A 12,214-nucleotide genomic window follows, 5' to 3' on the forward strand; every position below is an offset into this window, starting at 1 on the left:
GGGCAAAATTAAATTCTTTTTTATTCAGAAAAATCCAGAAGGTATTGTGTTGCTCATTCTGTGCTGAGACTACAAATACTTATAATTCTTCTAATACTTCCCAGCTTTGAGCAATTTATATACCAGTGAGGAAGACCAATGAGGACACGCATTTGTAAAGAGCGACATGATATATAATGCAATACAATGTGTACTTGAGTGGCAGCGGGGTCAGGGAAGAAGGAGAAACATCCCGAGGCGGCCAGGCGCAGGGAGAGGCCCAGCGCCTGGAAAGGGCAGCCAGGGATGTGGAACCGCAGCTCAGGCACAGCTGTGGACCGCCCACCAGTCCCATGCTGGGAGGGCCGCCCACCTCTCTCAGCCTCGGTTAGCGACTTCCCCACAGATTCTCAGAAGTCCCCGGAGCCAGGCAACGGCCCGGGCCAGAGTCCTGCCCTTCCCCTTTCCAAGGGGCCTCTGCTCTATCCCACGTGGGCTGACTCTCCAGGAGACTTGCTGACTCTTCACTCTCTCATCTGAGTTTCACCTCCGGCTTGGGAGGGGGACCTTATAGAAAGGAGCTATGTCATTTCCAGGAAAAGAGGTCATTTCAGAGGAAGACGCTGGAAGCAGTCTCAGAGGCTGGAAGTCCCCGCCTGGGGCAGTGTGCGAGGGTCCCGGGCACCAGTCTGAGTTTATGGTTCATGTCAAGGAAATTTAGCACCCTCAGAATGTTCCTAGGATGTGAATAGCACGTGTTTCATGCCTAAGAAATCACCTTGAGCATCATTTATTGTTGCGGAAAAATTTTTAATCTTACAAAAGTAAAATTTCAGCAGAAGTTGAGTAATTGCACTTAAACTGCCACACGGTGTGCAAACGCACTTCCTAGTTTAAAAAAAAGCCCTTTAAGGTTTTTCTTCATTTTTTTTTTTCAGGACAGGTGTAAATGAACTGAGTTTCAAACTCAAAATGATGAAAATCCCCTACATAGACCTTCCTGAGTGGATACACAAGAGGAAGATGAGGACAGAAGTTAAGGTGACAGCACAGGACTTGTTTTCAAAGGTGTTCTTTTTAGTTTCATTGCTCCTGGAGAAATCAACTTATATCAAAATATGGCATTCCTTATATTTTTTGTGAAACTGAGAATTTGTAATTATTTATTCATTCAGTTGTTTATTCAAGAAATCAGTGGGGACTTCCCTGGTGGTGCAGTGGTTGAGAATCTGCCTGCCAATGCAGGGGACACGGGTTCGAGCCCTGGTCCGGGAAGATCCCACATGCCGCGGAGCAGCTAAACCCGTGCGCCACAACTACTGAGCCTGCACTCTAGAGCCCGTGAGCCACAACTGCTGAGCCCACGTGCCACAACTACTGAGCCCGCGCACCTACAGCCCGTGCTCTGCAACAAGAGAAGCCACCGCAATGAGAAGCCTGCACGCCACAACAAAGAGTAGCCCCCGCTCGCCGCAACTAGAGAAAGCCCGCGAGCAGCAACGAAGACCCAACATAGCCAAAAATTAATTAATTAACAAAAAAGAAATCGGTGGATCACTGCCACACACACAGTCCCTCTCTGCCCCTAGGGGTGGAGCTGCGTCTGATCCAGGTGACACACCTGGGTCACCCAGTGGTGGTGAGTGAGCGGTGATGACGGCAGTGCTATTTTCGAAGGCTGGTCCCCGAAGGCCCTCTTGAGAAGTGACAGTTGAAGCGAGTTCTTGAAGGGAAGTGAGCGCAGGAGCGTCTGCGTGTGGCGCGGAGACAGGCACGACGGTGCCTCGAGGTTGAAGGAGTTTCTGTGACTTTCTCTTGCAAGAATAAGTAAAAGTATCCAGAGCATTTTCTAAATTAGATACTACCACGTAGTCTCAAGTTACGAAAATTAAAACAATCTCATCTTGTTGCAGAAGTAGAAAGTTGAAAGTTCAGTGGAAGGGAATAAATAGTAAAGAAACAAAGTCAAATATGTAGAATGTGATAAATTTGCTTTTGAATATTTTGTACTTTTATTTTAAAATTTTCCTTCTGTCGCATCATAGGAAATCACAGACGCCCTTCTGTGGAGCTAGCACCAGTGAGTAGAGACGGTCCGTAGGGGACAGGCTCCCAGCGGGCGGGGTCGGCATGGGGTGTGGCCAGCTGAGTGCCACCCGCTGTCCCGGCCAGGAACCCTGCAGGGGGCAGGTTTCAGCAATGACCTTCATGCCGCTGCTGAAATTTCCATGCCGTAAATGAGACGAAGGTCACTGGAAGCCGTGCCACGTCGAGGAAAGGCAGGGAGAAGGGACGTCACCTCCAGGGCTCTGCACTTGCTGGAGGAGACCTCACGTCTTGGGGGAAACTCACCGAAAGTGTCTTCACCAGGGAAACAGGCATGAGTAACCCCAGGACGCGGGCCCCCTTTCTCCCTTCAGACGGAGGATACACGCGGGAGCTCGAAACCTGGAAGACGGGCAAGCAGGGCATAGCTGCTAACGGTTTATGAGGTGGCCAGTAGCCTCCTGCCTTGACCACGTTTGGGAAGCAGTGGAATCTTAGTCCTTATTTATGCAGCAACGTCGTGGACCTGGAGATGCTCACACTAAGTGAAGTCCACCAGACCGAGAAGGACAAGTACCTCACGATATGACTTATGTGTGGGCTCTAAAACACGATCCAAATGAACTTATCCGTGAAACAGAAACAGACTCACAGATGTAGAGAACAGACTTATGGTTGCCAAGTGGGGCGGGAGGATGGATTGGGAGTGTGGGGTCAGCAGATGCAAGCTAGTATACATAGAATGGATAAACAAGGTCTTACTGTACAGTACAGGGCAATATCCTGTGATACACCGCAATGGAAAAGAATATGAGAAAGAATGCATCTATGTATGACTGAATCCCTTTGCTGTAGAGCGGAAAATAACACAACATTGTAAATCAGTTGATTTACTTCAATACTTCAATAAAATACTTTTTTTTTTTTTTTTTTTTTTTTTTGGCGGTACGCGGGCCTCTCACTGCTGTGGCCTCTCCCGTTGCGGAGCACAGGCTCCGGACGCGCAGGCTCAGCGGCCATGGCTCACGGGCCCAGCCGCTCCGCGGCATGTGGGATCTTCCCGGACCGGGGCACAAACCCGTATCCCCTGCATCGGCAGGCGGACCCTCAACTACTGCGCCACCAGGGAAGCCCTACACATATATTTTTAAGCATAAACTGTGTCACACAGCAACTATTTTTTGTGGCTTATCTGATCATTTTCCCGGATCAGAAGACACGATGCTGCAGGGCGGGTTCCCTGGCGGGTGGTGGGACTGCCCCCTGCCCACCCCCTCCTCAGCCTCCCCTGGTCAGCACTGCCTGCAGTTTCTTCTCTCTTCCTCTCTTTCTCAGCTCTTCTTTCCCCAGGCATGGAGATGGGCCGACATCATGTCTCTGGCTGTGAGAGCTGTCGGAAAGGCATTTAGTGGACTTTAAACCCTTGTTTTCATGAGCTCAGTCACAACATCTTAATCACACGTATTCTCTCTCTCTCCCTCTCTCTCCCTCTCTCTGTCTCTGTGTGTGTCTCTCTCTCACCCAGAGGGTGTGATGCCCACCTGGACATAATTAACCACACAGGTACACTGCCAGCCTTAGTCTCGGACTGACGCTTCCAAAGAAAATGGTTCCCTCTCATGTGTAAACTCACAGTTTAAAAACTTAATTTTAAAATTTACAGTTATTTCCTGATTATTAAAGTGATCTATTCTGTTATAGAATATATAGGAAGCTCTAAAGTAAAAATAAAAAAAGTCGTTTATAATCCCATTACTTGGAGATAGCTACTTGCTAAAAATTTGGTAAATTTCCTCCCAGTACTTTCTATAAACAAGCAAGATTAGGCGCTGCTCTACACAGTTAACATTGTGGATTTTTTTATCCATTTAATCTGTAATCTTAACTTCTCATGTCATTGTGTTTTGAAATATTTAGAACATCGGTATCATAGACATATTACAGGGATCTTCTGTCACTAAGTCTTTGCTTATGTCACTAGCTATCACTTCATGAAAGATTCTAAGACATGGAACTTGTGTCCGAGGTATAGGAGGGCTTTGTGTGTGTTTGATTTTAATTTTTGTTGTTTGTTTCTAGTAAATAGGTGTAACGTTGACAAAGAAGATCTTACGTCCCTTTGGTGTTCTTTCTAGATCTATTAGGCCAGGAATCCGGGGAAGAAAAATAATTTGAGGGGACCTGCCGAGGAGGCACTGAGAGTGGATTCTCCAAGGACGGGACCCTGCGTCCACGGACACCAGGCCCTACCCCCTGACCCAGACTTGCACCCCTGGGACCGTGTCACGTCCCGGCAGAGCTGCAGCCCTGTCCTTCTGTCAGTGACCTGAGACATACCCCTCCAGCCTGGTTTCGCTGGGCTCGCCCCAGGTCTCTTCAGCTCTGAGAACTTGTACTCGGCCCGCCAAAGTGTGAGTTTCAGGGACAGGCCCTCCTTTTCCTGTTTCTCAGGCTTGTGGTTACGAAGAGACGGCCGCTCCCCAAGCTGTGACACTGGACGGGCAGCCCCCTCGTGGGCGAGTGGGTGGTAGATTCCCACAGGGCTTGAAGGGTAGGGAAACTCTGAAAGAGAATCACAGTTTACTGACCAAGTATTCTTCATTTATTGACATCGAACAAAAAGCGAAACCAACTGGAGTGAAAACACAGAAGTTTCCTTAATAGGAAGAGTATTGAAGAAATAGAATGGTTTTTGAAAATGGAGTTTCTAAGGATAAAAAGATTTAACAAGATCCCTAAGGGAAAAGCTCGAATATTATAACTTTAAAAGAGAGGAAGTAAAGGACAATTCAGTCTTTCAGAAGTAAGGGAAATACACCAGGGTGTTGATAAAGACAAGCAGAATTTTCAAAAATTCTGTAACTTTGATTTTCTATCTTTAAAAAGGAAAATGTGTAATTATTAATGTTTGTGTTACCTATTGAGCTAGAATATTTATAATTTAGAAAGTCTTTGGTGGACTGTGGACAGAAATCTGCAATTAAGGGGTAGCTTTTAACGTCTCTCAAGTTATCCTCGTGTTGACAGAAAGGATTTCATCCGTTTCTTCCCTGCATTTGTGTAACTCCCGTCCCTGAAAAAATGAGTGAGTGCCAGCTTTTCTGGTGTTACCGTGCGTGTGCCACGGCATCCCTGGAGGTGAGACACGTGGTCCCCAGCCAGCTCTCACCTGGAGCAAACGCATCCTTGTGTGCCCCCAAGGAACCCTTTATAACAGGCATGCAGTTCATGGGAGGTGTCACTAGAGGTACCAGTCGGGATGTTTCTGCAGCTCTGGACGCTTGGAAGACTCTCCAAGCGCACCTTCTTAGGAAACACGAGGCAGGTGAACCTGCGTGACGCAGAGATGGGGGGACGTGTGGGCTGGTGGCCCAGTTGGAAAGGAAAACCCTGATAAAATTAAAGCAAAAAGGACTGCAAGTCAAATGACCCAAAATGTCATGTAAATCAATAGTCGTGGTGGGCTTCCTGAGACATGGACTTTTCATGCACACAGGAGTGAGGCTGCTGCCAGCAGGGAAGCGGTGGGCAGCGTGGTCAAGACCCTGGGCTCTGGTGCAAGCTGGGCTGGGGGGACCTTGCTCCTGCCGCTGACTGCCCTGTGACCTGGAGCGAGTGACCTAACCTCTCTGAGCTGCCACGCCTTCATCCATAAAATAGGGCTTTCCCAACGCAGCCAAAAATAAATAAATACATTTATTTAAAAAAAAATAGAGCTTAAAATTGTACCTACTGCACCTCGTGTTGCTCGGTTCGTTGCAATAACACAGGAGAGCACATGACACGTGGAACACATGCAGCAAAATAGTAATTCTTACTGTTGAGACCCCTTAAAGCTTCCAAGTTAGGTCTCAGAAACGAAGGCATCGACGCACCGTGGAACTGCAGTTGGGTGCGAAATTGTATTACTACATTGGGAAAAAAAAAAAAGTTTCGTTAAAAGTCTAAGCATCGGGCTTCCCTGGTGGCGCAGTGGTTGAGAGTCCGCCTGCCGCGCAGGTTTGTGCCCCGGTCCGGGAGGATCCCACATGCCACGGAGCGGCTGGGCCCATGAGCCGTGGCCGCTGAGCCTGCGCGTCCGGAGCCTGTGCTCCACAGCGGGAGAGGCCACAACAGTGAGAGGCCTGTGTATCGCAAAAAAAGAAAAAAAAGTCTAAGCATCGTTTTGTTAAAAGTCTAAGCATCAGACAGAAGTTAGTAATTACTGCAGCAAATGTATCTGGCAGCCGAGATGCCCCAGATACAGTGCACAGTGCTGTATCTGTAAGAGTACCTCAACTACAAGGACCCCGCAGGTAGCTATTGTCATATTCACCCCACATTGCTGCTAAGTGGAGAGACCAGACAGAACCAGAGTCCGTTTGATTCCAAAGCCCGAACCAGGCTGAGCAGGGACTTCCCCGGGAGTCCAGCGGTTAGGACTCCGAGCTTCCACTGCAGGGCGCACGGGCTCCATCCCTGGTCAGGGAAGCCTCCTCAGCAGAAAATCAAATCTAACAAAATGAAAGGACAGGTGAAAATGGGCAACTACAAAATGGCCAGGTCCCCCCCACCCCATACCCTCTTCGAGGGGAATGCGGGACCAGATCTACCGGAAAACAATGCAGACTTAGAGAACCGTCTATTTGTTTCCATCATTATTTTAACTTTATAGACAGCAAGTCTTCCCAAACTTCTCAAGCTCCTTCAGTGACAGCTGTGGATGGAGAGCCGTGCTCACGTGGACACTCTCAGGACACTAGGACTTCAGTTTAATGCCAGATGTGGGAAGTGAAACACAATTTCCCTGCTTTCAGGGCAAAACAAAACTGCAAGAGGTTTTTTCCCTCTGCCCCGATCCTCTTTCCACAGACAAATTTTAGTTTGCCTTTTACCTTATTCGATGCCGGTCAGTGTGCTTTCTGTCCTTCTGTGGGAAAAAGAACGAACTCGGGCCTGCGTCCCTGTGCTCCGCTGCGTCAGGCTCGGCCGCGGCGGGGACTCGGCCACATGTTGCCACCCAACTGCTCGGTGGCGCACAGCTACGCGGCGGAGGTGAGCACGGCCTCGCTGCTGCTGCTGGAGTGTAGCCTGGGCACGCTGGGCAACGCCGTGGCGCTCTGGACCTTCTTCTTCCGTCTGAAGGTGTGGAAGCCCTACGCCGTCTACTTGTTCAACCTGGTCCTAGCAGACCTCCTGCTGGCTGCCTGCCTGCCCTTTCACGCCGCCTTCTACCTGCGGCAGAAGACCTGGGGCTTGGGACGTGCGTCTTGCCAAGGGATGCTCTTCCTGCGGTCCCTGTGCCGTGGGGCGGGTGTCGCCTTCCTCACCGCCGTGGCCCTGGACCGCTACCTCCGGGTGGTCCACTCGCGGCTCAAAGTCAACCTTCTGTCCGTGCGGGCGGCCTGGGGGATCTCGGTCCTGGTCTGGCTCATGACGGCAGCCCTCACTCACCAAAGCGTGTTTCTCTCTGAGGCCGAGTGCCCCAGTTCTGAGCCCAGGACGGAGTCCTCCTTCAGCCTCATCTGGCAGGAAGCCCTCTCCTTCCTCCAGTTTATCCTTGCCTTCGGCCTCATCCTGTTCTGCAGTGCCGGCCTCATCAGGACTCTCCAAAAGCGGCTCCGAGACCCACACAAGCAGCCCAAGCTGCAGAGGGCCCAGGCGCTGGTGGCCATGGTTGGGGTGCTGTTCACGCTGTGCTTTCTGCCCAGTTTCCTGGCCCGCATCCTACTGGCCATCTTCCGAGGGGCGCTCAGCTGCGGGGTCCTGAGCTCCATGGTCCACGCCGCCGACGTGACCGGCAGCCTCACCTACCTGCAGGGCGTGCTGAACCCCGTGGTGTACTGCTTCTCGAACCCCGCCTTCAGACGCTCCTACCGCAAGCTCTTCTACACCCTCACCCTCAGGGCCCGAAAGCAGGAAGCAGAGGCTCCGGGCTGTGAGCTCAGAGATTCTTACTCCTGAGGATGGCCAGCTCCCCACCTCGCGTCCACGACAACTACCCGGGGGGCGCTGAGCAGTCACGATGGTTACTTAAGATTCTGCACTCCAAGCTTGAACGCAACTTCAGCAAGTGTCACTGTTGTTTAACAGGATTTCCTTCAGCTATTTTGTGTCGCAGAGCAGTTCATCAAAATGAGCGAGCAGAGCCTCCTTTACACAATTCCCATGCAGGTTCAATCACTAAATGACTAAGACACAGTCATAGCTGGAAAAAGATGCTGTGGTGGACCGGTGACGCGGAAGGCGGTGGAAGGCGGTGTTGCAGACGCGGTCCTGACTCCGTTTGGTGTTGGCAAGTCACTTTATCCTTCTATGCTTGAATGCAAAAAATGCAAAAACTCTATGCGCTTTTTCTACTTACTGCACAGACTCGTGGTAACTGACATGGCGAAGTGGGGCTTTGGGTCTAAAAACAGGTTCCGCAGGGTGTAAGTGTCCTGAGCTCAGTTCTTCTTAGCTCACAACTGATTGGTAAACTTGAGCTTCACCTGCACAGATTTTACACATTACATCCAAGACAACACCGTCAGCGCCCTCGTTTATTATAAGGAATACTTTCCTACTAAACGTCTCAAAATTGCTTCTAGTACTTTTTTTTAAGTTTGAATGCCTGAATACTTTTGAAACTCAATCTGCTTCCCCTGCTCTAAAAAAAAATCACTGTACTTTAAGCCTCCTGGGAGAAACACACAGCGTGAGATACCAATTTGCATGTGAAATGGTGATTTCCACCCAATGGCAACTCCTGAGGACAGCAGCTAGGGACCAGCCCGGGTGCAAGGCCACTGCAGGGAGGGTGGGCACAGCCCCTGGACACCAACAACGGCTGCATCTTTTCCTCTCACTCTTCTTAAATTATGTCCCAAATTTGTAGCTCATGCCAGTGACAAAGGATTTAGGAAGTCCGCTTCCTATCTGCCTTATCTCTCACTCTCTGTTCAAGGCGCTTGTGCTCTCCCCCAAAGGGACTCACCAAAGTGCTTAGAAGAGGCCTGGGGTCTGCGTGTAATACAGGGTCCCATGCAGCCCACACCAGGCGACCTCACCTGGAGCTGCACCTGTACTGCCCCCAGGGAGAGACCTCTGCTTTTCCCAGGAGGTAGTCCTATGATCGCTGTAATAGTTAAGGTTAAAACTGCTGGCATTAGGCAATAGAAAAGGGCAAATCCTCACCCTCTCCCGGAGCTGTTTGCCTCCCGGGTAGGTTCCTTTTACCAGAACCAGACTTGAAATGCGGCGTGACCCCCACTATTGTGCTTCTGAAGGATGTAGACCCTGTTGACACCGTAGTGTAATGTGCCCAGTGGTCCCCAAGGGAGCGAGGGTCCCATCAGCAGCATTGTGCTATTTTCTTGGGTTTTATTTCCTCCTTAGTGAACAGAATTTCAAAGGTCTTAGAAGGGAAATGTGACCAGATGAGATGCAAAGAGGTCAAATAAAATTCTCTGATGGGAACATTCTATGCTGTGTTTCTTCCCTCTCAAAGAAAAGAAATGTCTCCATTTTTCTTCCTTTGGTCTTACTGCATATACAATTTTTAATGTTCCTTTTAAAAAAATCCAACATTTAACATAAATATTTTCCATATTATGATAAATTCCCCGTAAGCATTACTGATGACCTAATCGTCTTCCCAGAAGCTGTTTCTTAACCATTTCCCTGCTGATGACATCTAGATTCTTTACTCCCCACACAAGTAAATTCCACACCCCAAAAGCATGTACCCATCTACAGACATCAGGCGCCCTTAGGTGGGGCAAATCCAGCTCATGTGGTTGTCTAGACAGGCCTGCTGGTGAACGCTGGGCACGAACACTTCTCACGCACGGTCGGTCCTGCCTGGCTCCCTCCACGATGCTACGGCCAGTGGCTCTGCCTGGCGAAACGGGGAGGTCTCCTCACAGCATTACTGCCTCTCGGGCTCTTGCTGACCTTCTCCTGGACTTGCCGTGGGATCCAGGAGCTTTGAAACCCCCATGTCTCGGCTAACTCCGGGGCGGCCTGACTCGGTTGGTCTGGGAGACATGGGTAAGTTCAAAGGCCCTTCATTAACCCCGTTACTGTGCAGCCAGGGCTGAGAGTCCCTGGGTTACTGGCCACGGTCAGAGCCTTTGGGTCAGCATCTGCTCGGTCACTTCCCTGCTCTGTGACCCGGGACAATTCACCGAACCGCTCTGAACTTTCCTCTTCCATAAAATGGGGATAATAACAACAGACCGTACGGGATTATTGTGGAGACCAAATAATACATAAAACTCTGTTGGGCACAGAGCCTGGCACACGACAATATTCAGTGGGTGTTACTTTGCTGTTTCCAAGTGATAGGTTTATACCCTGATCTTTGTTTACGTCTCCAACAGTCTGTGGGCCCTTTGCAGACACAGCTTTTCGCCAGTACACCCTCAACACAGAGCCTCGTGAACTGGGTGTCAAGCCGTTCTGCTAGGTCAAAGCTTTATTACTATTCTTTCTTTCTAGTAATTCTTTTCTGCATATTTTCTAAGGATTCTGTGGAAAGGACAATGCTTTGTAGTGGAAGCTTCAGGATCCTCTGAACACCCATCTCTGAGGATGTTTTGGTCACCCTGTCCTGTCACTCCCGTCAAAGACACCAGCTCTGCACTCAGACAGTTGTCTGCTTTAAAGACGTAGAGTGACAAGGTTCTCGTGTTCTCCAAATTATTTTCTCTGAGAAAAGGAAAAGACTCAAAATGAAAGTGTGATTAAAGAGCACACGGTAGGCCTCAGAACCACAGCTATTTGCTACCAGTAGCAGATTTTGGTTTCTTTTCCCGTGTGACTCGCTTCTTGTAAGACAGCAGGTACCCAGCCCTGGCTGCGAGGCTTGTAAATCTCAGAACTGTCTTAATCCCGACATATTCAGGAGCCCAGATCTTCATGTGAGTGGTGCATTTCTTTCCCTATTCAGGTAATGCCATCCCTGTTTCAAAATCCTGGTCATCTACGCCTTTTTCTTTCCAAAATCCAGCAGAGGCCACTAAGCCCTCCCTACACACACCCTGCAGGTGCCGGTGTGCTGTCTGGGACACTCCAGTCTCTGTCCTGGGAATCCCTACCCGCCACTCAGGTCCAGCCTCTGGGACCTACCTCTGACATGCCCCAGCCAGACCCCAGCATAGCGCCTGACTCAACCCAGCCCAAAGGCCTTCCGTGGGCCTCACGTCTGCTCTCCCCACCCAGTCAGCTCCTTGCACGGGGCCTGGCACACAGTAGACGCTTAATAAATCTGTGGAATAAACACATAAACAAATCAACCAGATTTAAAGTTAAAAAGTTCACTTTATCCACTATTTAATAGGTTTTTTTTTTTTAATTCACTTTGAAACACTAGATCCAGAGGCAAACTTAAAATTGTATCGTAAAGAATCTTCTAGGGAAACACAATACAAAGGAAAATATAATCTTCCTCTATATTTTCATAATAACTTCTGCCAAGAATTCAGGCAACGATTTTGATCTATCTAAGGGTCGGGATGGCGAACGGATACCATGTTTGGCCGTGGCCTTGGCGGGAACTGGGAAATGCATCACGTACCTCTCAGAGGCTTCCCGAGCACACCGCCCGTGCTCACGGGAACACCCCCTCCACAAACAACAGTCATCCTCAAAATGTCTCTTTTATAAAACTGGGGTAAAATGTACGATCTGACCCGTTTTAAGCACACAGTTCAGTAGCATTAAGTACCTTCACACCACTATGCGACATCGACACCATCCATCTCCAGGACGTTTTTGTCGTCCCAAACTGACGCTCTGGCCCCATTAAACGCTAGCTCCCCTGCCCCTCCCCCAGCTCCTCCCTCACCCCCTCCTTTCTGTCCCTATGGGTTTGACTCCTCCAGAAACTTCACATACGTAGAAGCAGACAGTACTTGGCTTTTCTCTTAATGGTTATTTCACTGCACATAACGTCCTCGGATTTTGTCTATGTTGCAGGCTGTGTCAGTCTTTCCTTCCTTTTTAAGGCTGAATGATCATCCACTGCACAAATGCACTGCGTTCCATTTATCCATGGGTGTCAGTGGACACGTGGGTTTCTTCCTCTTCTTGGCCGTTGTGAATAACGCTGCTATGAACATGGGTGTGCAAACATCTCTTCAAGACCCTGGTTTCAGTTCTCTTGAGTCTATACGCAGAAGAGGAATGCTGGGTCATAGGATAATTCTAGCTTTAGTTGTTTGAGGAC

The 12,214-nt window shown here is 49.4% G+C and overlaps 1 protein-coding gene across 1 annotated transcript; it reads left to right on the forward strand.

Moving 5' to 3' along the window:
• The first annotated feature begins 6,642 nt into the window (after positions 1-6,642).
• Positions 6,643-9,343, forward strand: GPR31 (G protein-coupled receptor 31). Its single transcript, XM_032651465.1, has one exon. The coding sequence runs from the start codon at positions 6,787-6,789 to the stop codon at positions 7,966-7,968; it is 1,182 nt and encodes a 393-aa protein (XP_032507356.1). The 5' UTR covers positions 6,643-6,786; the 3' UTR covers positions 7,969-9,343.
• The last annotated feature ends 2,871 nt before the right edge of the window (positions 9,344-12,214 follow it).

This window comes from Phocoena sinus, chromosome 12, assembly GCF_008692025.1.
Source record: "Phocoena sinus isolate mPhoSin1 chromosome 12, mPhoSin1.pri, whole genome shotgun sequence".
Taxonomy (NCBI): Eukaryota; Metazoa; Chordata; class Mammalia; order Artiodactyla; family Phocoenidae; genus Phocoena; species Phocoena sinus.